The 27,309-nt window shown below is 41.5% G+C and overlaps 1 protein-coding gene across 8 annotated transcripts in view; it reads left to right on the forward strand.

The window, feature by feature from the left end:
• The window catches only part of SASH1 (SAM and SH3 domain containing 1), an 844,241-nt gene that overhangs the window by 755,367 nt on the left and 61,565 nt on the right, over window positions 1–27,309 (forward strand). For 5 of the 8 annotated variants that reach the window (XM_075924386.2, XM_075924390.2, XM_075924387.2 and 2 more), the window contains one exon: window positions 26,567–26,699. In XM_075924386.2, the coding sequence (XP_075780501.1) occupies window positions 26,567–26,699 (133 nt within the window). The other 3 variants (XM_075924396.2, XM_075924395.2, XM_075924394.2) reach the window with 3 other exon arrangements.

Below are 27,309 nucleotides of genomic sequence, written 5' to 3' on the forward strand. Positions count from 1 at the left end.
TCCAAAGTCTTAAGCAAGAATTCAAAATAACTTTCTAAACATCTTTTTTTTTTTTAAATCCAGCTCTTCATCGCTTATTGCTCATAACAAAAAAATACACTAGGCAAAATACCCACTTGATCTATAGAAAAGTTGTTTAGAACTGTTTTAGGCAATGGGGCTTCTTTATTAAGCTAAGATCAACCTCCTTGACGGGTGTAAACCAGCTAAGTTCATAGAGCTTACTGATTTACAATAACTAAGCCCACCGTTTCCCATTTAAACTGCTTGAACCATCCATTTGCTAACTCCAAGCCCAGAATGCTGCCAAACCCATGAGCACTAAAACAGTTTTCTTGTTTTGTTTTTTACATCTGAGCGATATAAATAATGACTTTCCTTGTTTGTGTGGGCATCAGATCTAGTGTCACACAATATTGAGTTAATTAATATTTGGAAGGAAGAAATCATCATTTTTGTAGAGTTGTCTGTTTCCATCTGTTTATCTACTTTAAAGTTCACAGATAAATCTTATGCCCAAACACATTTGGCTGTTCTGTTCAGACTCTCTGTATTCCACATAATTAAATCATAGACCCCTGAGACCGTTTTTTTTTTTTTTAAACCATGAATGGAATCTTTTAGTAAACGCAGTGGGAGGTTGGCTTCTCATTGCTAGTTGCTCAGAGAAACATTATTTCTTCTTATTTGGAGATTAAAAAGGGGGAATTAAACAAAAATGGGAAAGCTATTTAAATGGAAATTAAAAGATACAGTCCAAAAGTGAAATGCCTGCAAGCAGCATGGAAATTGTTTAAAAGGGTTCAGATTAAGTATATAACCCAAATAACAAAATATAGTAAAAGGACCAAAAGTGCCATGACGGCTCAACAACAAAACAAAGTAAAAGAAGTGGTTAGAGGCAAAAGAGCATCCAGTTGGAAATTAAATCCTACTGAGAAAAATAGGAGTGTGAACTCTAGGAAGTCAGGTGTAAAAGTATAATTAGGCAGGCAAGCAAAAAAAACCCAAAACAAAAAAGAACAACCAAAAAAACCCTCAAAACAACAACTAGCAAAAGACTCAAAAACAAACCAAAAACCATTAAGTACATCAGAAGCTAAACAGTAATTGGACAATTGAGGTGTTAAAGGTACACTCAAGAGAAGACAACGCCAGTGCCAAGAGACCATATTAATTCTTCACTGCAGAACATCTGAGGGAGATTCCCACACCTGAACCATTCTTTTTAGGTGATAAATTTGAGGAACTGAGGTGTCATTAAGAGAAGATTTGAGAACAAATTAATAAATGATGTAGTATATAAGTCACTAGAACCAGATGGTATTCACCCAAAAGTTCTAAAGGAAATCAAATATGAAATTGCAGAACTGCTAATTGTGGAACCCATCAACTTCTTTGCTATAGAACTATACAATAGCTAATGTGACATCAGTTTATATAAAAAAAAATGGCTCCAGAGTTGATCCTGATATTAACAGGTTGATAAGCCTAATTTTAGTACCAAGAAAATTAGCTAAAACTATAGTAAAGGACAGAATTAATAGACACACAGAGGAATACATTTTGTGGGGATTCATCTACATAGCTCTGTAAAGGGAAATCATGCCTCACCAATCTATTAGAGTTCTCTGAGGGTGTCAAGAAACATGTGGACAAGGAGGATCCAGTGTTCACAGTGTACTTTGTCAAAGGTTTTTTTGGAAATCTCAGAGTCCCTCACAAAAAGCTCTTAAGCAAAGTAAACAACCATGGTATAAGAAGGGAAGGTAATCTTATGGATCAATAATTGGTTATGACAAAAAAAGCAAGGATAGGACTAAATGATCAGTTTTCAGAATGGAGAGAGGAAAATAGTGATGTCCTACAGGAGTCTCTGGAATCAGATAAAACCTTTGCAGATTATACATAAATTACTCAACATATTCCGTTCTAATCAAGTTATGAAGAGTAACAAACTGATCTCAATAAACTCGATGACTGCATCACAAAATGGCAGATGAAATTCATTGTTAATAAATGCAAAGTAATACACACTGAAAAACATAATTCCAAGTATCCAAACAAAATCATGGGATCTATTAGCAGTTACCACTCAAGAAAGAGATCTTAGAGTCTTGTGGATAGCTTCTGAAAACAGCTGCGCAATGTGCAGAGGCAGTCAAAAAAGCTAACAGAATATTAAGAACCTTTAGATTTTTCAGACATTGGGAAGGGATGAATCACTTGATTGTCTGTTCTTTCCCTCTGAAGCATCTGGTATTAAACATATTCAAAAGTCAGGATCTTTGGCTAGATGGATCATTGTATGACTCAGCATGGCCATTATGTTCAAATGTAAAAAAAATATTTTACTAGAGAAACATTTACTTTTAAGTATTCTAAATACTGGAAGAGTCTAATCTTCAATGAGATAGAAGGAAGGAGATTGATAATCCTTGGTCAGATTTATTTGAAAATGGTGGGGCAAATTGCTCTATGTTTCTGGTAGGTTATCTTCCAAGTAATTTTTTGTCAAACTGAGGAAGTCTGTTGTGGTATTACTTTGCTTTGTATTTACAGAGTAAGTCAGTCAGTGTATCAGAGGTATATTTCCACATCCCCCTTCCTTCTTTATTCCACAGTGGAGTCCATTGTTCAGTGTCAGTTCCAATAGAAGTATTATTAACAGTCATTTTGCCTTGTGGCATCTCAAGAGGGTGAAATGTTGCCATTTATAGTAGAAAATATGAGTTAGTTTAGCTGGCTTTGTGTCCCCGGACAACGAGGTAATCAAATGAAGCAAGACTATGAGTTTAAATGTCTCTTTTGGGTCTCTTATTCCCAGAATCCAAAAATATAAGTTTCCCATAATATAAATTCTGAATAATAATAAAACTGTCCCTTCCAGGCTCTGTGGCTGGCAGACTATACTTGTAGCACACCTAGAACAAAGTCTAAATTGGTCTTTATTGAAGTTTGTGGCAGTCACATACAATGTCCATAACATAGCAGTCTCAGAAACTCTCCTTTCCTTTAATGCAAACTCTGCAGGGTTTGACTTCCTAAAGCTCTCCCTTCTTAGATACTTCAGCACTGGGTATTCCTTTGGAGAAGTTACCAGGGGTTGGACATACATTTGAAGGTAGAACTTGATTATGTTATTACCAATGTTTTCTCCCTAATGGAGTGACCTAGCAACTTTCCTCTAAATCTGCATTCCTTTTCTGTCCCTATGTTGAGAACAAAGACATCTGCTACAACTCAGTGCTTTATTGGTAGATTTTAACCATTTTCCTGCTAAGTTCTGTGTGGGCCCCATATGCCCAATTTCAAAATGCATGCTGAGATTTTTGCTCATTCTTTTAATTTTTTCCCAAACGAATTTAGTGCTGGTGAAAGGCACCAATTAGACTTTTATTTAATTGTGGTTACGTAGTGGTTAGGTTATTAACGGAGATTGTGACATCACTGTCACAGGAGGTATTAAAGACCAGGCTACACAAACACCTGTCAGGGATGATTTTTAAATTTCCTTGGTTCTGTATTAGCTTGGGGGGATGGACTAGATGACTTCATAAGGCTTCTTGCAGCCCTACATTTCTATGAGGCCACTTCTTTCATTGACCAAAAATAAACTAGGGTAAAATGAGGTCAAAGGCATGAGCCTGTGATCCAAATCAAAAGTGAAAGAGATTGCATGTTGGGGAAATCAAGTAAAGAACACCAGAGTGAAAAATGTCAGGCTGGCAGGTCTAGAGAAACATCTTCTATGCATACGTAAGTCTGGGCAGCAACAGTACATGCTTCTCTAGACTGCTTTGCCAATGGGCCTCAACTCTGATCGGAAGGACCACCTTCAGTTCAGTTTCCATGCTCATTCACTGTCTACTAGGATGACAATTTTGTAGTGATGGTTTTGTGATTTGGACTCTGATCTACTTAGGACTAAACTGAATCCACAAAACTCATTTAACATAGACCCATCAAGCAGAGGAATTTTTAATGTATTAGAATCACTCTTTAAAAGCCCGTTTTTCTTCTAACTTTTCACAACAGGAATGAAAATCAAATGTTATGATTTTTCATCAGATACTAAAATTTGAATTTCTAGTTTTAATTAAAACTTCATGGATCTGCAGATTTTGTTGAAATTTTTCCATTACATCTCTTAGCCAAAGTGTTACTAGGCAGTTTTTAATGGGACTCTGAACTTAAAAGCTCATCTGAACATTTCGTACCCACTAGTTCTCTTTTAGTATCATAAGATACTAAAAGAGAAACAAGACTGAGGAAATAGGTTTCTCCCAATATTATTAGTTGTTTGCTGAATTTGACAGTACTTTGTCTATCGTCAGAGTCTCTGCTTTACTGATAATGTCTCTGGAGAAGCTAACATGCATACTCTTCACCACATCCTGTATTAGGATGGTTAATAGTACCACAAATATAGAGCTGCTGCTATTTCTGGATATGGGGCTAAGAGAGCATCACTTGTTTTCTGGGTCTTAAGAGCATTAAGCGTCTGGTGGGAGGATATCAGGGACTTCTGCAATACAACTTAGAGACTTCTGCTATGCATGTATGATTTCCTTGGTTTGGGTGTGTATCTTTGACACAGCAGCTTGCAGGAAACAGGACAATCTATTCAGAAATTTTGCAGAAACACTCCAGGCAGTTAGGGAGTTTAGTTCTGTTAGATAAAAGTGAGACATTTTCAGTTGTGTCCTTTAAGTTACCATGTCATGTGGATATTAGAGAAAAGGAGATGAAAGAACATGGTTCTTTCAGCTGTTTAAGCTTTGCTCTGTGTCATTAAGTAAACAAGGCAAACTGTGATCATAGAGGATTATGGTTGGAAGAGACTTCAGGAGATCACCCCACTCTAATCAGGACCAACCCCAACGAACACATGCTAGTCAAGGATTTGTCAAGCCAGGCTTTAAAAACCTGAAAGGATAGAGATTCCACCACCTCTCTTGGTAACTCATTCCATTCCTTACCACCTTCCTGGTGAAATAGTTTTTCCTAATATCCAACCTACACCTCCCACATTGTGAGTTGAGACCATTGTTCTGTTGTATAGTCATCTGGCACCAATGAGAATAGCCTGGCTCCATCTTCTTTGGAAACCCCCTTCAGGTAGTTGAAAGCTTCTATAAAATCCCTCTCTCACTCTTCTTTTCTGCAGACTGAATAAGCCCAGTTCCTTCAGTCTCTCCTCATGTGCCCCAGGCCCCTAATCATTTTAGTTGCCTTTCCCTGGACGCTGTCCAATTAGTTCACATACTTTCTGTAGGGGGGGGGGGGCACAAAACTTGGTGAAGTACTTCAGATGTGGCCTCACTAGTGCCAAATAGACGGGAATAATCACACAAAGAGATTTTTGGACACAAAAAGACAGTGTGGATGTGTTTGTATCTTCAAAAGTTGTAGTTGTTTCCCCTAAATTCCAAGAGACTCCTCCAAGCCAGACAAATGCTCTTTCTTGAGGGGAAGCATGTTGCTTTCATATGCAGTTATGATCAGAAAAGTAATAGAGATGTAGCCGTGTTAGTTTAGTCTTGCTGAAACAAAAGACAGGACTATGCAGCACTTTAAAGACTAACAAGATGGTGTATTAGATGATGAGCTTTCGTGGGCCCACGAAAGCTCATCACCTAATACACCATCTTGTTAGTCTTTAAAGTGCTGCATAGTCAGGTCTTATGATCAGAAAAGTGTGTGCCAAATAGCACCTTCTTGCTTGCCATATTTTGCTCATTTTCTTTGCTCATGAAGCGCTACACACACGATATCAATAGATGAAAGAACATTAATGTAATTTCACTGACAATTGCTGTGTGCATGATGCTGGTGTGGGTCTGATTTCTAGTCAACTTGCCTGGCAGAGAATGTCCTTAGTGCAATTAGTCTTCATATGGCCATGAGAGAGACTTGTCAAGAGGTATGAGAGAAGCAGAACTTGCAGTGCTGTTCCCCTAATCCCTCCTATTCATTCCCAAATGTCTGGGGAAAATTTACCTGATTCTTAAATCAACCGTTGGAAATGCTCTTAAGTGGCTTGAAACCCCCATAGCGCACATGTATCTCACTTATGCAAAATATGGAAAAATAGGAACAGATGGGTAGTTAGTGTGTGCTGAGAAAGGGAGTCAGTTGTCAGGCCTCATAGCTGCATGAGAAAAGTGTCCTGCCACACAACACAGGCATATTTATGGTTTATTGAGTTGAGTAATTAGGGAAATTTTTTGTACTATATTTTTAATGGGGTCTGAAGAGACTTGTTGCATGTTCTTGGTTCCCACCCTCTCTTTATCCTCTAGGGAAGATGATGGTCCACTAGTAGCTGCCTGGGGCAAAGTGATGGGTGGTCTCCCATAGGCTGTGTCTAGACTGGCAAGTTTTTCCGGAAAATCATCTGCTTTTCCGGAAAAACTTGCCAGCTGTCTACACTGGCTGCTTGAATTTCTGGAAAAGCACTGACAATCTCATGTAAAATCATCAGTGCTTTTCCTGACAAACTATGCTACTCCCATTTGGGCAAAAGTCTTTTTCCGAAAGACTTTTGTGCAAAAGGGCCGGTGTAGACAGCATAGTACTGTTTTCCGCAAAAAAGCCCCGATCGTGAAAAAGGCGATCAGGCCTTTTTTGCAGAAAACCGCGTCTAGATTGGCCACAGATGCTTTTCCGCAGAAAGTGCTTTTGCGGAAAAGCATCCTGCCAATCTAGACACGCTTTTCTGAAAATGCTTTTAATGGAAAACTTTTCCGTTAAAAGCATTTTTGGAAAATCATGCCAATCTAGACGCAGTCATAGAGTAATCCGTTGGTATGTCTGGGTGCAAGTGCTCCCCGTAGAGGGCATACAAGCATCTTGAGATAAAGGTAGAATTAGAAGAGAGTTACAGGAAACTAAGATGGGAGTTCCTCAGTGGAGAGAGGCTGTAGGCAGAAGACTAAGGATACGTCTAGACTACTGGGTTTTGTCGACAAAGAGCGTCCAGACACATTGAGTTCTGTCGACAAAGCAAGCTGCTTTGTCAACAGAACCCTGTAGTCTAGACGCAACCCTACAGGCAATAACACCTTCTGTTGACAGAACTCTGTCGACAGAAGGTGTTATGCCTCGTAAAATGAGGTATACCAGCGTCGACAAAACTGCTGAGTTCTGTCGACATTATGTCGACAGAACTCAGCGGTAGTGTAGATGCTGGTATAGTTTTGTCGACAAAAGTCCACTTTTGTCGACAAAACTCAGTAGTCTAGACACACCCTAAGAGGGATGGGAGCTCTCAGAGTTACTGCACTGCACATTTAGTTATGTTTTATCCTGCAACCCAGAACTAGAGGAACAGTCCCACGGAGAGAGATTTGAAGGCTAAATGAAAATTAGTTGGCTCATATTTGATTTTCTTTTTCCATATCATTGTCCTGTGTCTAACAACAAACTGAGAGAGACAAGGTAGGTGAGGAGATATCTGTTATTGGACCAACTTCCATTTGTCTAAGTTACCAGCTTTCAGTCTTCGTGGAGCTCTTCTTCAGGTCTGGGGAGGGTAACCAGAATGTCTGAGCAAAATACAAGTTGGTTAAAAAAAAGTTAAGCACAAGAGGTTCCCACACGCTGTAGGAAACGACTTAAAATGTAGTCACCAATTAAGGGTTAGAAGGATGGAGGGTATGTTACAAATTGTTGTAATGAACTATAAAACCAGTGTTTTTGTTCAGTTCATGTTTTTAGTGTCTAGCAAAGTTTTAGTTTAAATTCCCAGTCTTTAGAAAGTATGTACAAGTTTCCTTTGAGGATGAGGATTGAGAGGTCAACTATGGAGTGACTGCTTTGTGAAAAGTGTTCACCTTCAGGTAATAAGAGGTTTTGTTTTTTGTCATTGAGTGCAAGTTTGTTTGAAAGCATAGAGATTGTCTGGTTTCACTCACATAGTTGTTGGAGTATTTGATGCCCTGGATAAGGACACCATATGTTGTTATAGGAATTTTTAGGAGCCGTGAATCTTGAAAGATGTGTTTGAGGGGGTAGGTATTGATCATCATGCCAGTGGAGAGATGTCTTCAGGTTGTGCATCTGTTGTTCTCTTAGGGTGTGATGCTGCTTTACATTGGTGTGTCCGGGCCTGTGAGGAGCTTTCTTCTGACAATAAGCTTGGTGAGCTGGGGGGTTTGCTCAAAGTTCAGAAGACAGGCTTTAGGAAATATTCCCTAACGTTTGTGGTCCCCATAAATATAGATTGTTCTTGAATAGGAAAATAGCCATACTGGGTCAGTCAAGTGGCCCAGCTAGCCCAGGATCCCATCTTCCAGGTGCTTCAGCGGGAATGAACTGAACAGGCAATCACTGAGTGGCCCATTCTCTGCCATTCACTCCCAGCTTCTGGCAATCAGAGGCTAGGGACACCCACAGTATGGGATTACCTCCATGACCATCTTGCCTAACAGCCATTAATGGATGTATCCTACAAAAAACCCCTCTTGCACCAAGAGCCTTTCTTCCTCATTTTTTCAGGAAGAATGGCTCTTGCACAAGAGGGTGGTTTTGCGCAAAAAGGAGCCGTCTACACAGCTCCTTTTTGCTCAAAAGCCTCTTGTGCAAAAATGCCCCCTAATTAATTATGCAAATGAAATGTGGTGATATGCTACTCCGTGTTTCATTTGCATAAGCTTTTGTGGAAGAAGGGTGCAGTATAGATGTAGCCTTAGAATGGTAACTCTAATTTAGACCCCATCGTTTTGTTTGGATAGCTAGAATTGTGTTTTCTAATGTGCATTACTTTGCATTTATCAACATTGAATTTCATCTGCTCTTTAGTTGCAAAGACACCCATTTTCATGAAATCCCTTTGTAACCTCTTCTTGGTCTACTTTGAATTCAAAATAGTTATCTATAAATTTTGCCATCTCACTATTTCCCCCTTTTTCCAGATCTTTTATGAATATGTTGAACATAGGGTTGCCAGATGGTTTCAACAAAAATACCGGACACACTTGACATTACATCACAATCTACATTACATCTTATTTAGAAAATACTGGACATTTATATTTTCTCATTTATATTTTTTCAATTTGTTTCCCAAACAGAAAGCTCAAATACTGGACTGTCCATTTCAAAACTGGACACCTGGCAACCCTAGTTGAACAGCACTAGTCCCAGTACATATATCTAGGAGGCAGCATGATTTACCTCTCTCCATTCTGAACACTGGCCATTTATTCCTACCCTTTGTTTCTGGTCTTTTTACTAGCTACTTATCCAAGAGAGGATCTTCCCTCTTGTTTGTTTTCCCAAGCAGGTTATCATCTATCAGCAAAGGGCAAGAATGTTGTGTCTCTCCCATGTCTGAAGAGAGACTGCCTTCTGTTGTTTCCAGGTTGTTTATAATAAGGTTGTTTGTTCTTCAAAATTTGCCAAGCCAGTAGCTGACTTGGTTCTCTGCCAGGTTCATGCAGTTTACCTTTTAATCTCATTACTCTGTCCTGTTTGTTTTTCAGTAATATAGCTACCATTCACTTAGCAAGCCAATATCTTTGCTCCATGGGAGTAGTTGATGTCTTTTTGGTTAGATGGGGCTTCTAGAATATCTTATTATTTTACTTATATGTATCTTAAAATCAAAATACTACGTCTCTTCTGGAAAGAAGGCTAGTCTCAATCTCTAGACAGGCTGTCACTGCTTTTTGCCAAGTGTTAGTACATAAAGCAGGTGCAGATTACAGACAAGAACCTCTCTGGATTTTACATATTTATTTGCCCTCTCCAAGGAGTTGGAAAATCTCGGGAAAGAAAAGGGAGAGTTTCATGACCACACTGCTTTTTTTTTTTTTTTTTTTTTATGATAACAGATGTGACTTCTGTGCTCTGCAAAGATACTATCTTATGACTGTGAAGACTAAAATCTTCTCATCCAAAGTGGAAGTACAGCACAAAGATATAGCAAGCCATAGCTCCCTACCCTGCTCTACAAATGTTCCTTAACCCTGACTTGAAGGAACCATCACTAGGATGTATTGGCATAATTCCCTCTCCATGCCCCTCTGCTGAGATTGCTAACTAGTACTATTTGTCATGGGCGGTGGGTAAAAGCCGAGGATGGAAAACTGAAGTCTCACCCCTTCTGCCAGAAGCCCCGCCCCAAGACCATGCCCCTCCAACAACCTCCCTCTTTCCAGCCAAGCCCCGCCCAACCCCAGCTGAAGGCCTGGGTTGCTGCACGGCGTGGCACAGCCTTCCCAGCTGCTGGGGATCCATGCTGCCAGTGCGGCACAGCCCCAGCCCTGCCTGGGCAGCTTGGCAGTATAGGCAGTTTATACCTGCCAAGTTTTCTAGTTGTCATGGTCTGTTCTTTCTTTGTGTGCGTTTTAGGGAGAAAGAGCATTGAAACAGCAAGTGTACCCAATACAATACACCCACTGAGGCCTGAGACTGCTAATAAACATCACTGACACTTTCTCTAGGTATAAGTTAAATTAAGTCATAACCATCATTGGCTGAATTGTTTGTACTTTGTTTCAACTTTGGGCAGTAAAGAGCTGTCTGCCATCTTGAAATCTGAATTGCTAATACAAAGTGAAGATGGGATTTTATGGTTTCATTAAAGGAGAAACTCTCTTCAAAACATGCCATGTTCGTGTAGCATCCTCCCCTGCTTGGTGCACTCAACAATCTCAGTCAAGGAATGAATTGGCCTGGAAAATAAACTACTCTCTCATTCCTGTAGGAGATGACAGGCAGGGTAAAGCTATATTGTCAGAGAAGTAAAGGAACAAGCACTGCTGCTATCCCTGGGGTACCTGCCTTTGGAATAAACAGAGGACTTGGCTCTCCAGGGCTTGTCAATACGGCACCTTTTACCAGCATTAAATTAACCCATCCACTCCCTTTTTTTTAAGCATGGCCGCAATTAGGGGCTAACACCTGTTGTGTATAATGCAAATCACTGTCTCCTGCAAGACCATTTCTTAGAAAAGCTCCCTACTTGATTTCTGCTGTTATTCATCTTATGCTGAGACAATTGAGTTCCACCAAAAAATCCTTCCAGTGGGTACCAAAGGTGCATTTGCTGTTTTCATTATTTATAATTTTTCACAAAGAATGTGTTTCATTTACTTAGCTTAATGGGGCAAAGATTGCAAAGAATGTCAAGCATAGATTTCGCATCTGTCCAGAGACAGGACAGTGGACTAGATGGACTGATGTGCTATGGCAGTTGTAGAATAGAGATAGAAATGTAGCCGTGTTAGTCTGGTGTAGCTGGAACAAAAAACAGGACTATGTAGCACTTTAAAGACTAACAAGATGGTTTATTAGGTGATGAGCTTTCGGGGGCCAGACCCAGTTGTGACAGTGTGGTGACTGATGACCCCTCGGGATTGCTTCCCAGTATGTTGATAAAGCCACTGATGTCACCTTCTTGCTCTCCGGGGCTTCTCACCACCCTGTCCTTCTGGGCCAGATCTCCTGGTTTCCCCCAGCCATGGCACAGAGCTAAGACTACCACTCCCCCTTCCCTCCCAACCCCTCCGACCCCGAAGAACAGTAAAGACACTGAATCACTTCAGCTTTGAGGAGAATGCAGTTCTGGGCACAGCCTGCAGAAAAACAACCCCCAAATGGGATCAAAACCCCAAATCCATCTTTCACTGTCGGAGAGTTTCACACATTGAAAGCCCATTCAAGCAAGCCTCCTTTAACGCTAAAAGTACATACTGATTGCTCCCCCAAGCAACAATTATTTACACTGGGCATGATAGTAAATGGAAGTAATTTTATTAAGTACAAACCATAGAATTTAAGTGGTTGCAAGTAAAAATGGACAGAGCAAAGTAAGTTGATCACCCACTGATCAAGGTTGTCAGAGCATTGGAGACACCTTTGATGACTATAAACAGTTCCATCACTATTCTTTCTAACTTTACATTCAAGAGTGATACATGCACCAAAATAAGATACACAGATCCAGCAGACTGTGACATTAAAATTGCAACAATTCCTATATATCTTTTCCCAATTTATAATAAAATTACCATTTAAAAATACTCTGAAATATTAAATCAGGAAAGTATTATGCATGCACCTGAAACCCTTTTTATAAAACTGTTGGGAATAAAAGCTACTATTGGAATTGGCTTTTAGCATTACAGATATGATTATATTGGTTCATAAATCCGAAGAAGTTGAAAATTATATTATAATTTCTTTACAACCAATTCTGTCCTAAAATGTAAGAAACATTACAGTAAATCTGTACAGGCAGTCCCCGACTTACGCGGATCCGACTTATGTCGGATCCGCACTTACGAACGGAGCTTTCTCGCCCCGGAAGTCGGGGCGAGAAAGCCCCGTTCGTAAGCTGCTCCGGTGCCCCTGGTCTGCTGGAGACCGTCTCCAGCAGACCAGGGGCACCGGGCGGGTTCCCGCGCTTCTGAGGCTTTGCCAGAGCAAAGCCTCGGAAGCGCGGGAACCGCTGCTGCTGCCACTTGGGTGCCGGTGCCGGTGCCTGAGGCGCGGGACCCCCCCGCGGCTGCGGCTTCAGTCCGGGTGCCTGTGGTCTGCTGGGGACCGTCCCCAGCAGACCACAGGCACCGGGACCCAAGCGGCAGCAGCGGGCAGGTTCCCGCGCTTCTGAGGCTTTGCCAGAGCAAAGCCTCAGAAGCGCGGGAACCCCCGCTGCTGCCGCATGAGACCCGGTGCCTGTGGTCTGCTGGGGACGGTCCCCAGCAGACCACAGGCACCCGGACTGAAGCCGCAGCCGCGGGGGGGTCCCGCGCCTCTGAGGCTTTGCCAGAGCAAAGCCTCAGAGGCGCGGGGAACCGCCGCTGCTGCCGCTCCAGTCTGGATGCCTGTGGTCTGCTGGGGACGGTCCCCAGCAGACCACAGGCACCCGGACTGAAGCCGCAGCCGCGGGGGGGTCCCGCGCCTCTGAGGCTTTGCCAGAGCAAAGCCTCAGAGGCGCGGGACCCCCCCGCGGCTGCGGCTTCAGTCCGGGTGCCTGTGGTCTGCTGGGGACCGTCCCCAGCAGACCACAGGCACCGGGTCTCATGCGGCAGCAGCGGGGGTTCCCGCGCTTCTGAGGCTTTGCTCTGGCAAAGCCTCAGAAGCGCGGGAACCTGCCCGCTGCTGCCGCTTGGGTCCCGGTGCCTGTGGTCTGCTGGGGACGGTCCCCAGCAGACCACAGGCACCCGGACTGAAGCCGCAGCCGCGGGGGGTCCCGCGCCTCAGAGGCTTTGCCAGAGCAAAGCCTCAGAGGCGCGGCACCCCGCTGCCGCTGCGGCTCTGCTCCCCGTGTCCCTGGTCTGCTGGGGGGGGGGGGCGCAGCTAGTGTGCTCCCCCCCCCAGCAGACCAGGCTTTTGTTTTGGACTCTGGGGCAGAGCAGCTGGGGCGCTGCCGATTGGTCCTGCAGCGCCCGTGGGCACTACTGGACCAACCCGGCAGCACCCCAGCTGCTCTGCCCCAGGTCCTGATTCAGCCGCTGCTGGTCAGTTTCAGCAGCGGCTGAATCAGGACGTCTGGGGCAGAGCAGATGGGGTGCTGCTGGGTTGGTCCAGTAGCACCCCAGCTGCTCTGCCCCAGGCGTCCCCAAGTCAGCTTATGCTGAAACTGACCAGCGCTGACTACAGGCAGCCCCAGGCAGAGTTGCTCTGCCCCGGGCTTCCTGGAATCAGCTGCTGATCAGTTTCAGCAGCAGCTGACTTGGGGACGCCTGGGGTTCTTAAGTTGATTCTGTATGTAAGTCAGAACTGGCGGTCAGTTTCAGCAGTGTCTGAATCTGGACGCCAGTTCCGACTTACATACAGATTCAACTGAACAAACCTACAGTCCCTATCTTGTACGTAACCCGGGGACTGCCTGTATTATGCTGCACTGTGTTATAGCATTGTAATAATTAAAACTGCTGATTCTTTCCAAATGTAGCAATTCTTTAAAAAAAATCTCTCTTGCTTTTAGTCTTGCTGCAGATGGGCTCCTGAAACTTTCATCTGGTTCAAGTTATTTTTGCTAATAATATGAGACTCCATATTATAATAACAAGGAAAAAAAAGTCCAGTTCTTTGTGGTGTTGTAATATAGTCAGTTAAACTAATTGGAGGTAAATTAAAAGCCAGTGAATATCACAGCTTGTATTTATCCTTAATAAAGGAGAGAATATGAAGAATATTATTTGTAATTATTTCAGGGACTACAGCATATATGTTGTTAGACATACACAGAACGATAGCTTTAACAGATTGAAAAATTATTTAATCAAAGAGTATTAACTTTCAGGCATTAGAGCTAGCACATCTTTATCTCTAGTAAATTGAGACTTACAAGTTTATGCCACAGGTTTTTCTCCATCAAAAGCTAGTAGATGTCAGCGCGTTGTACTTTTTCTTGAGGAGCTTATGGTCCCTCAAGGCCATGCATGATCTTTGAAGTAGTGGAAGGAAGCTGGTTGCTGAGCATATTTTTGGATGAATGCAAAAATTTTTGTCTTTCTACTGTACCGAGTCCAGTTTCAACACAGGTTTGTCAAATTCAGCATGCACAGATGTGATTTAATGTTTCTGCACGTCCGGGTATTATTGGCAATTCTCCAAAATAGTTGTAACAAAGAAAGTAATTATCAAGACTGTCCTTATAATTGGAGCACTGAATCCCAGGTTACATGTAGAACATAAGACCTCATCCAGTAAGGTGCCGAATGACTTCCTGTGGCACCATAGACTAACAAAACTATATACAGTAAAACTCCAGTGATCCGGCATCCAATGGTCCGGCACTCCTGATGGTTCGGCACCATCTAGAACCCGGAAGTGCTGGACAATAGAAGCTGATCTGCCCCCAGCTTCCCCGATTCAGCCGCTGAAGTCTGGGGCAGAGCAGCTGGGTGCTGCCAGATTGGTTCCCTAGCGCTGCCCCTCGGGGCTGCAGGACCAACCCGGCAGCACCCTAGCTGCTCTGCCCCAGGCATCCCCAAGTCAGCCGCTACTGAAACTGACCAGCGGCTGACTCCGGGAAGCCCGGGGCAGAGCACCCCAGCTGCTCTGCCGCGGGCTTCCCGGAGTCAGCCGCTGGTCAGTTTCAGTAGCGGCTGAATCGGGGAAGCCTGGGGCAGAGCAGCTGGGGTGCTGCCGGGTTGGTCCTGCAGCGCTGAAGGGCGCATCCCCCCAACTTCACCCCAGCACCCTCATAGCCCCCCCCTTTCCAATAGTCCAGGATATTTGATTATTTGGCATCCTCTGGGTCCTAAAGGTGCCAGATTATCGGAAGTTTACTGTAGTATCGTGCTTCCGTGGGTAAAACCTACTTCATCATGTATCACAGGAGACATTCAGCAGCTTACGCTTGTGTCCTAGTGAGGTTGGCTAAAGAACTACAGCATAATAAAAGAGCTGACCTTTCCCCAAACATAAGGCCAAGATTGCTGCCCCACTAGGCTAGTAACCCGTGGGGAACATTAACAAGAGAAACACAGATCAGCATTTTAGGTTCCAGTGAGCAATTCAGTGTTTAAAAATTATAGGAGTACTGTGTGGTGATGATAACAGAGGAGGAGTTAGTCAAAGATTTGTTAATACTTGGCTTTTAAAATACCTTCCCCTCCTTCCCCTTCAGTCTGAAATTTTCCAGAAAATTTCTAAAACTTATAAGAGAAGCTTATTGGGGGGTAGGGCTAATAAAATAAAATAAAATAAAAAATCCAGTATTTTGCTATTACAGATAGCCATGGAGGCCCTTTTTATATGCTGTGATCAGAAACTATTCAGCTTTCCAAGTCATCTGATGAAGTGGGTTTTATCCACCAAAGCTCATGCTACATTTGTTAGACTCTAAGACCATGTCTACACTACAGATAAGATCAAAGCAGCCACAGTTGATCTTCCAGAGTTTGAATTAGCAGGTCTAGTGACACGCTAATTCAAACTGAGAGGGGTGCTCCCATCGATGCCGGTACTCCTGCTCCTACGAGGAGTAAAGGAAGTCTTAGGGAGAGTGTGTTCCCTTCCTCTTCCCACAGTGTGGACAACACCAAAATTCAAGTTAAGATATTTTGTCTTAAGCTATGCAATTAACATAGCTGAAGTTGCTTATCTTAATGTGAACTGATCCCCTAAGGTAGACCAGGGGTTGTGTCCCACAGGACTGCTCATTGCTTTTAAAGTTACAGACTAACACGGCTACCCCTCTGAGATTGTTTAGCTGTTTGTAAGTTTAAACACTAGGGCACTAGTGTTTCCCTGACAAGGGATTTTTATTTTCTAACAATTAGCTGAGGGTAAACTATTAAATATGATGCAACTCAGCTGATGGGTGGCCCAGCAAAACTCCTGCTGACTTTCAACAGGAGTTGCACATCCTTATGATGCATTTGCCTTGTATAATTAATTTGTAAGAAGTCTACAAAAATATCCTTGTTAATACTGCTTTAGAAAAATATTAGAAAACTTCAGGCAATAACTATTAAACAACTTCAGACAACAACTTCAAGTAACCAATACAGTTCTGATCATGTTGACAAGGTCACCTTATCTTATTTTACTACAAGATATTAGGCCATTATATGGAAAGGGGAGAGCGCTGCATTAATATTTCATCTTCTGGCTAATACGTTAGCTTGTTCCTTTCTATACTTTTCCCCATCTGACAGCTGCCTTATTCCCCTACTTTCTGTTCAGCTGTGAAGGCATGATTAACCATTCTTTCTGTGGAATATGCCATTCTCAGTGTATGAATCAGCCAGCAGGCGATGCTGGAAATGTATCATGGTTTCCCTCTTCCTACCGTGTCTCTTTGAAGACTAACTATGTTACTTCTGGAACAAAGTCTTGCTCAGCTCAGGAATCAAGTGTCTCAAAACCCATGTGTTTCATTCTCCCACCTTGGCAGGCCCAGGCTGAATAATCTGTACCTGTGAAAAAACTTAAAAAACAATGAATGGTCCTGCAGCACATTAGGTAAACAAAGTGTCTCACAGCCAGATAGCAGCTTACCCTTACAAGCCACAACCCAAAGTTTGAAAACCCCTGATATACAGCATGCCTCCCTGTCATCAGTATAAGTATCAGGCTGTGTCTAGACTGGCAAGTTTTTCTGCAAAAGCAGCTGCTTTTGCAGAAAAACTTGCCAGCTGTCTACACTGGCCGCTTGAATTTCCACAAGAACACTGACGATCTCGTAAGAAATCAGTGCTTCTTGCGGAAATACTATGCTGCTCCCATTCGGGCAAAAGTCTTTTTGCGCAAAAGGGCCAGTGTAGACAGCTCAGATTTGTTATGCGCAAAAAAGCCCCGATTGCAAAAATGGCGATCGGGGCTTTTTTGCACAAAAACGCGTCTAGATTGGCCACAAAAGCGCTTTTGCGGAAAAGCGTCCGTGCCAATCTAGATGCTCTTTTCCGCAAATGCTTTTAACGGAAAACTTTTCCGTTAAAAGCATTTGCGGAAAATCATGCCAGTTTAGACGTAGCCTCAGTGTAGAGGTGAGACACTACTTCTGCAAATAAAGACATGCCAGGATATTGGTGTATGTAATCTACACATCTCTCCATGTACTTAGGCAATGCTTCCCCCTCTACACTGCTCATTTTAGTGTGTCCTGCTGACAGAACTAGGGTTGCCAGGTGTCCGGTTTTGAACCAGACAGTCCAGTATTTGAGCTTTCTGTTCGGGGAAACAAATTGAGAAAATATAAATGTCCTGTATTTTCTAAATAAGATGCAATGTAGATTGTGATGTAATGTCAAGTGTGTCCAGTATTTTTGTTGAAACTATCTTGCAACCCTAGAGAACATTTTCCCACCATAGAGGGAAGTCTCTGGTTGTGGGAAGGCATCAAGGAAAGGCTAAGGCAGAGGGGAGCTGCCAGACCTTTCATCTGATTCTTCTTCCCCTGCCAGATTACACACCACAGTCGCATGTAGCCACATCTGTAGTGCTTGTACCCTAAGTATCACTGGCTCTGTAGACAAGGCCTTAAAGGGGCCTCTGTTACTATGAGCCATCTTTGATATGAATTTAACAACATGTCTGTTCTAACTCAGTGTTTTTATTCTATTCCAAGGAGCTGGTTCTCATGGATGACGTTAAGCTCCATTCATTTTTAGTGCAGGATATTCCCAAGAATGGCGGTTCTCTCCAGGCCATCTCAGCCCTGCCAAAACATGTCATGCAAGAGACTGTTAACACGTACCATTGCTAGAAGTACTATTTCACCTACAATATTATTTGGGTTTATGAAAAATGAACTAGGCCTTGAGGGAGAATGAGGGAGAATTATTTATTGTAATACACATTAAATAGATCTTGATTCTGCCACTCTTACTCATGCTGAGTGGTGCATTACTGTGCATGTCATACCATTAATATCAATTAGACTAAACACAGAATAAACACAGAATAAAAGGTACTGTTCAACAGGAGTAAATATGGCAGTATCTGGCTCACAAACGGAGCAGCTAGAGATGTGTTCTACAAATTTATTTTAAATGAAAACCTGTAAATAAGTAACAGCTTGAAGCTTGCCTAAGCAACTATTTCAGAATAGACAGATCTCCTATGAGAATTGCATTTTTTTAAAAAATTTCTTGGTACATATGACAAATATTTCCCACTAGTTTCAGTAGGCAATGCTATCATCAGCTAATGTGTAATGTTGCTCATCTAACTAGGCATTGGTGAATTCCTTTGGTTTCTTCATAAGCGATACTGATCCAAATTCAGCTCTGGAGTTAATGCATTTTGATGGTAGGAATAATTTGTGCAATATGTTTTATATTTATATAGTTTAAGTGGCAAATACATTTTCATCCTCTTATAATTTTTTTGTAAACACTTTGGGGGTAATTTTCTTCTAACTTTATAGTGTGATCCATAGCATTACATCCAAACAGTACACATGGTTGCATATACAGCCAGTGCTGTGACTAGCCTTGTGAAACATTCTTCATGAAACTCAAAAACAGGCAAAACTGAAGTTGCAAGCCCAGAATTTGGGTTACGTTTACCCATACTTGAATCTGGGACAAATTTCAAGCGAAACTGGGCAGTCTCATGGAAATCTCAGAACTCAGTGGTTTCTCAGAAGTTGCAGCAGAGTTTTACTTGGCAATTTAGGGTTCAGGTGAAAAGCAAAAGTCAGAAGGTATGAACCTCAAAATCAGAAAAACGGTTCACATGATTTCTGTAGATCCGCTTTACACAGCTTTGGCTTTGTAGACATTGGTAGTAGGATGGAAAAGGTAAAAAAGCTTCCAGATTGCTAGATAGGTCATAAAAGGGCCAGATTCTCATTCCTGCTACTGCTGCTTGAAACAGCAGTAAGTCAGAGTTCTCTATGGAATTTGTAGTTGGCAGCAAAGGGCTCCATGGGGCTTAACTCAAAATAAGCTACACAGATTAAGCTACGTCAGTTGCATAGCTTATTTTGAAATTGGGAATATCTACACGGCACTTACAGGCAGTCCCCGACTTACAAACAGGCTACATTCCGAACACCTGGTCGGAACTCGATTTGGTTGTAAGTCGGAAATACCCTTAAATGTGCTGCGTGCGCTGTTCGAAAAACTTGACTTACATGGTACTCAACTCAAAAATATTATAATGGGGTTAATGGGAGGTTGGTCATAAGTACGAATGGTTGTAAGTCGGTGTGTTCGTAAGTCGGGAAGTGGCTGTATTTCAAAATAGAGCACTTTTTCTCCAGCTTCCCTTATTCTTTGTACAGTGAGGGTTACAGGCATCAGAATAAGAAGTCCTCCAGCTTGACAGTGTTTCGACATTATTTCGAAATAACTGCATGCGGTATAGACGTGGACTAAGTTATTTTGAAATAATGTTGTTGAGCAGACGTACCCTATGTCTCTGTGTGGACAAACTCTCAGATTATTTCCTAGAAAAGATGGCAATCAGGCACATGACAAAAGATTTAAATTCAGCCTTGGAAGAAGGAGAGGAAAGCTCACTTTTCACATGCCTATTCTAGTGCCTGAAGAAGCAGCATCAAGATAACCTGAGCTCAACTGAAATTTTGGTTAGTAGGATTAGGGAAAGAACTGAAATGGCACCCAGGTGTGGGAAGAACATCTGAGTTCCCATTTAATTATTATTTTTTAAGGAAAATTTAAATTCTATAATTTGCAAAATAACTTCAGAGGGGTAGCTGAGTTGGTCTGTATAGGATAAACTTAAAAAATAAAAAATAGTATGGTAGAATTTTAAAGTTAGTACTCTTCCTCTCTAATAGCTAATTAACGGTCCTTATCTGCTCCTTTTAACTATCCAGTTTTTAGGTGCTTATAGTTTTGCCTGTTACATACCAGCTCATTTTTCCCTTTGATATTTATATACCCACTGCCTCCTTTTGTTTCCCCCTCTCCCATTTTTCCCCTCCCCCCCCTTCTCCCCTATTTATTGTGGTTCTGGACATACAATACTCCGGTCATCTGAAGAAGTGGGCTATGCCCACGAAAGCTCCTGATACCATCTACATGTTTTGTTAGTCTTTAAAGTGCTACCATACTATTTGTTGTTTTTTAAGTTTTTCCAAAATAGCATTCAGGCAAGGGTTATATTTAGTGGGGATCTCTTTGGGGGCTTTTTATCAGAAGTATTAAAAAAAAAAACCTTCAACCTGGTGAAAGCTTTTAGTTATATTTCTTAGAGACACACTCTCCAGTCTAGCAGTAGTGTGCGAGGGTCAATTTTCATCCTGGTTTTGCACAGATTCTTTTTTTTCTTTCACTGAAATTCCATAGACAGTAATTAAGGAACTGGAGGCCAGCAAGAGGTCAGCAAGCCTTCGTCAGTGAAAACCGGGATTGTTTGCCATGTACAACACTCCCTTTTTTCCTTGTGGTGAATAGAAGGTTTGCTTAGAGCTGATGACTTATGCCTTTCTTGCAAGCTATGCAGCTAGCGAGTAACTGGGGGAATCAGTTAGCGAGCAGAAAGCAGCTAATTGAGTCCAGCAACATGCTTTTTTCTTCTTTACATATTAAGCAGTGGAGCCAGAGCCAGTGTGATGATTGATAATGTAACTCCAGAGAAGAGGTGTCTTGTGCGCAGGATAGTAATCGAATATAGCACTTAAGAAGAAGTGCCTAATCCTAAATTTTAGGGTTACGAAGCTGACAGAGCAGGAGTTGAGCACTTGGTGGAATTATTCGGAACTGATCTGTAGGCCTATAAATGCCGAAGCCGGTAAGTCATTAAGCGTGTGGTGTGATGTGGAGAAGATGTGCCTCCTGTCTCAGAGAGAAAGAGAGAAGGCTTTTGTGGTTATTCTTAGGCACCATATAATATACTGAGCTTTTCTTGTCTCCTTTTTTCCTTTCCCTGGGACTCTATACTCTCTTCTGTTCTGTTTTTCCTCTCTCCGATGACAGCTGGGCTTCTTTGTTTTTGTTTTTGTTTACATCCTCCAATAGTAAAATGATATTTTTTTGTGTGAACGTAAAGCTTGTTTCACAGACAGAAGGAGAAGGGACACATGTTAAAACGTCTCCCAATGCAGGCAAAAAAATCTGTTTGCTTTGACATAGGCTCAGAGTTCTGGAATGATTAATAAGTGGGTATGTATGATGTGCCCATAAATAGAGCTTGTATATTTTCCAAAATCTGCCCCTCAAATTGTCTGACTATCCAATCACAATTGCAAGTTGGGCTCAAATTTGGAGATTTGTTAGATTTTCTGCTTCGATATAGGAATAATCTTTTACTAGGGCGTGAAATTAATATCAGAAGTTTGACATTTTTCCAAATGGCTTCATACAGCTTGACTAAAACACCATATATGTTTTTGTTTACAGAGCTGAAGCAGATAAATCAAGCAAGCTGACTTTTATCTGGATATAACCCTAATATTTTAAAAATATTTGCTCTATTAGGAGTGGGCTAGTAAGCAATTGTACATTATGTGTTTTACAAAGAATGCCTCTGAATCCCTGAAGTGATCCCAAGAATACAGTGTTAGCTACTTCTGTTTTACATTTGTCCAATAATTCCAAATACTCATAACTTTCTTTGTGAAGTTCTAAATCAAGTGAGAAGTTAGATTTGTTCACTCTTGTTATTTATATTCTACCTAAAGTGGGCTAGATATTTCATATATATAGAATAAGACACATAAAAACCTTATGCCTGCATACTAAGTTGAAGGTGGGGAAGAAAAAAAAGGCAAGATGAGTGGAGGTGAGCAGGTTATGAGGTTGCACGAGGTATATTAGTCCCCTGATTACTTTTTAAACTGTGTTTTAAATTGTTCTGATTTGGGTTTGAAGGACTAAGGAAACATGGGATTTGAGCATAGCTATTGGAGGAAGAGGAGGTGGTTGCATGTGGTACAGAATCCAGGAGGACATTCTGGGCATAGAGAATGGCAAAGGTGATGGCACAATTAGTGTGTTAAGAATATTTTCACAGTATTATGGTGACCCTTGCACTGGTTGAAAGAGCTGAGGCTGCAGCAACAGCTTGGTGTTAAATATTTCCAGTCATTCAATGTGTGATTGTTGCTGTTCTCAGTCCTTGGTATTTACAGATGCTGTTAATTTAATTCCAGTTTCCCTGTAGCCCTTCGTGCGGTTGTGCAATAGAGTTCTCCAAACTGGCCCAGTTTCTTCCCTATTAGAACATTGCAGATGTGTCAAAGATGCACTTGTTCCAAAAGATGCTGAGAAAGGAGACTCCGCCTTAGCATAAGTGCCAAATAGGCCCCATAGGCTTTGCTCTGTTTCACTGGAAATAGAATGGTGCACTGTCTCTTTAAAGCAAGTATCATTTTGTGTATTGGCTTGGTCAATTTGTTATGGTTTAAAACTGTGGAGCCAGCTGTCTGCAATCTGATGTAATGTTGCCATGGAAACTAGAAATGAAACACTTGAGCATTCACCACAGAATTACTACATACAGCATTAGCCAAAATAATTAAAAGTTGAGCCATATGGACTTTTGGATGGAAAAAAATTTGAAGCAGCAAGGATGGAAATGAGGTTGTTCCTATTTACAGTATTGTAAATCCATTTGTTTCCCTTTGGAATATTCAGGAAGACCTCTTAATAAGGCTACTTAAGAGTTCAGGGTATTATGCATATTATATGCCTCTTATTTGCTGTACAGAAAGGGTTAGCTGTGCTGAAATTTCATGTAACAGGATAGCCTTATACATGTAGCAATAAAATCTTTATGGACTCACTGCACTGTAAGCTCTCTCAGACCTCTGAGTGGGACACCTACTAGGCTGAATGGTATAAAGTGCCCTGCATGATTTCTGTGGGACCTTTCCCCTCCAGGTAAACGTTAATTGTAATGTAGATTTCCTTCATTGCCTATAAAATTGTTTCACCTCAAGGCAACACTTCGAAAAGGTCTTCCCTGTATATCCAGAGGTTGTACCTGTACTTTTGTATTGTTACAATACACTGAAAGTCTTAAGAAGATGATCGCAAGCAACACTGAGAGAGCCTGCAGAAGAATGGTTACTGGAACTGGGTGGGAAATTTTTTGCCTAGTCTGAAAGAAATTTTGAAACTTTGAACATTTTTCCCATCCCAAAGTGGGATAAAAAGTTGAAATATTTAAAAATGTTGTGAAACAAAACATAAAAAGAGAAAAAAGAGAAACGAGTAAATCAAAACATTTTATTTTGATAATTTTGACACATTTGGTTCTAATTTTGACCTTTTTTATTTTTTCACATTTTTAAACTATAAATAAGCTTACATTTCAAAATGAAGAGCCATTTCAAACAAAATATGGAACTTTTTGTTTAGAAAATACCAAAATATCCTGTTTTGACAGTTTCAAAACTTTTTTCAAAATTGCTTTTCAAATGGGGACATTTGTCAAACCCTATCCTTTCCCACAGTTTGTTTCAAAGAATCAGCATTTTCCAACATTTAACTGAAAAAAAATTCAGATCAGCTCTTGTGACTGCCACTTGTAATGGCGGATGTGTAAGGCCTAATCTATAAAGGTAGAAAGAGTCTAAAAAAAAAGATATATGTTTTGAGACACACTCTTTCCTGCATGTTAGGAAAGTTCTGCTAGTCAGACTCTGCTGTTATTTTTAATCAAATAAATATCCAGTAGTTCCCCTTGTTAAATGTTAGTAGGTGCCAGATTTTTCACCTAAAAGGGAGAGCTGTGAAGTATCACCTCATTATCAATATAAAGAACCTTGGTTCAGTGGAAAAGAGATGGAGGGGTCTGAACCTGCAGGAGACACTGTAGATCTCTCAGAGAACTTTCCAGTTTTTACTTCCATATTGAATCTATTTTGGAGTGTATGCTTCTGAAAGCAGGAACCAAATCTTCGGTTAAGTTTGTTTATACCATGCCTGAGAGTGTTAATAAAATCCAGTAATAAGAAAAATTAAGAAAATATGCATTTGCTAGACATTTGAGAAATTTCAGATTTATCTATCAAATCCACAATCCTCAGACTAAACAATGAAATGACAGTTCTTTATTAGACCTATTGATATTTACGAGGCATGTTATTTCCTACCTCAGCATTTTTTATTTTCTCAGCGAATGCACAGGAAGGGTCGTTTCTCGGAAGGCCGCTGAATCTTACTGAGCTTATGATTTATGTGAGTTGCGGTCTTATAAGCAAGAGCATACGAAGAGAATTGGTGATACTGGAAAATATATAGTGGGGAAACTTTAAAATCCATTGCATTTAAAACTCTGCCCGTCTCATTTTGTTCTAAGTGTTCTCTCATATGGAGCGTTTGAGTGACGATTGCGTGCCAAGATATAAATAATGTAATAGAAAGTCCTGCTTATATCTCTTTTGCTAAAGCCCCATTTTCTTTTGCTCATCCAATCCAAAGATGTATGGTAAGATATATTTGTTGTAAACATCACTGGCTCATGTCAACTATTCTGATCTCTAGCAACATATTTATCTTGATTTAAATCAGTCTGCTGCTATCCTACTTTATTGTGATATAATAATAATCTTTAGCTCTGGGTAACCATGCTGGTCCATATGATAGATGTGCCCCCTGGATATTTGGGAATTCTTGTGTTTAGCAACTCTGAAATTGTATGTGACCAACAAACCATCTAGTACTTTTTATTTGAGAATAATGTGAATTTTGTTTTAATCAAATAAACTAAAGAACTTGGGTCAAATGCTCTGCTGGCATAACTCCACCACTGACTTCAGAGGAATTGCACCAGTGGAAAATTTGGCCCAGTGAGGGATATATTTTCAAAGCTGTGCCTAATTCACATTAACGTTCAATAAGAGGGTATCTCGGTGCCATTTTTTACTTCGAAAATATACCCCTGTGTGTTTGCTGTTTTGACATCCTATCCTGTGGTATATGGTGTTACTTCGTTCTGACTTCTGTGGATATTTTAAAAGGCTGTAAGCTCGCCTATTTTGCCAGCCTTTAAATAGGCTTAGGGTATTTTGATGAGAAGATAATGAAGCAGTCTGACATAAAAGCTCTGGTGACCTAACAAACATTGGGATGAAGAAGCATTAAGATTTTTGAGTTGGACCTTAAAATGTGTTGAATTGGCTGGGATTGTGCTCACAGACAAAGTAAGGTATACAATCTGTGCAGCACTCCAGCTGGAATTGGCAGTGCTTTCTGGAATGCACTGTATACAGTGCCAGTCCTGTACTGTAAGAACTGGAAAGCTTTCGTCCCCTCTCTCCCCCTTTTTACATTCTAAATAGATTAAAACAGAGGAAGTAGCATATTGAACGTTGGATCTGTCTCAAAAATTGGAACCCTCATTTCATTTACAAGGAATAAATTGTTTCAGCTTGTTGTGTCACTGCTGCTGAAGCGAGTGAATTTTTTTTTGCCTCTGTAATGTTTGATACTTGAGGGAAAACAGCTGGAACTGAGCATAATGGATCAGATGCAAAATGAAACGGGATGTTGGGGAATATGGACTATACTGTATATCTGAAAAGGTCAGAGTTTTCCCTTGGTCATTGTTGGAGGAATGCTGTGTCCATCTTAAGACTAGCTTTGAGAGCTTTCAGAAGGAGTGTGGAGCAGGGGGAGGAGGAGAAAAGAGGATTTTGTAGCTGTGGCAGCGTCTAACTAACGAACAAGACAGAATGAAGCCTCTTCCTTCCCTTCCCCTTCTTGTACTGCTGGTTTTGATTTTCTGGGAAGACTGGAAAAAGTCAATAATAGAGTTTCAGTTTGGAGAAGCTGTTTATAACCAGGTTTAAATGGCAAGTTCCAGCAGGCCAGACAGACCAGTGCCTGACCCAAACCACAGGAGCGTAACTGGTATGGTAAGAAGAGCCCTGCCTGCAGTGCATTGAAAGAAGATGTGGAAGTAGTTATTACACAATGCGTGAAAAGGAAAACAAGGGCAGCAATGTATTTCAGTGCTCTTAGGACCTCCCGTTGCACAGAATTAGAAGTCAAAATGGTATGCTATGCACTTTGAAACCTGTCAATAATTTAAATGCTTTTCTCTGACGTGGACTGAAAATATAACCCCAGTTAGAGCTGCCTTGACACAGAGTAGCAGCTGGGTTGGGTTAACTTGACTTCAAGGAGCAAGCCATGGAACAATTACTTTATTAACATTCCCTTTGTTTCTTTGCCAGTCAAGAGAACAATCGGATGATGAGACAGAGGAGTCGGTGAAGTTTAAGAGATTGCACAAGCTGGTTAACTCTACTCGCAGAGTCAAAAAGAAACTAATTAGGGTGGAAGAAATGAAAAAACCCAGCACAGAAGGTAAAAGCAAAGTGCATACAGTTATTCTCAATTAAACCGAACGGGTGACTTTATTTCTCTGTTGAATATTGAGAGTTGGGGGCGGGGAGAATTCTGCTTGAGGGGTTATCAGAATGGCTGTGCTCATCGCCACAAACTTGTCGCTCCATGAAATGGAGTGCTGGTTTCTGTAAGTTATTCCAGCTGTTTTAAGACTTTAAGGAGAACAGTGTGGCTGTTTGGGAGGTGGTTACTGCTACAGTTGAAGGTCTGTTAGCACTCCCGGTGCAATTATAGAGAGCCCTTTTATCCAGAGGTTAGAGCTTGGCTTTACATGTTCTGTTGTATTTTGTGAGAAGAATGAAGGGTAGCAGAAATGTCACAACATTTGTGCACATGGCCCACTGACAGGAAGGGCGAAGGGGGCAACTGCTCCAGGGCTCAGAGATTCAAAGGGGCCCCGGGCCTCCCAGCTGCTGCTGCAGTGGCCGGAGCCCTTTAAATCGCCACCAGAGCCTCAGGCAGTGGACTCCAGGCGGTGCCAAGGCCTGACTGCCCTGCCCCTTCTGCCTGGGGCCCCTCCCCTTCCAGGAACACGAGGTCAGTTTCCCCACCACCACCACCTTGCCCA

Source organism: Pelodiscus sinensis, chromosome 3, assembly GCF_052426305.1.
Source record: "Pelodiscus sinensis isolate ZL-2025 chromosome 3, ASM5242630v1, whole genome shotgun sequence".
NCBI classification, from domain to species: Eukaryota; Metazoa; Chordata; order Testudines; family Trionychidae; genus Pelodiscus; species Pelodiscus sinensis.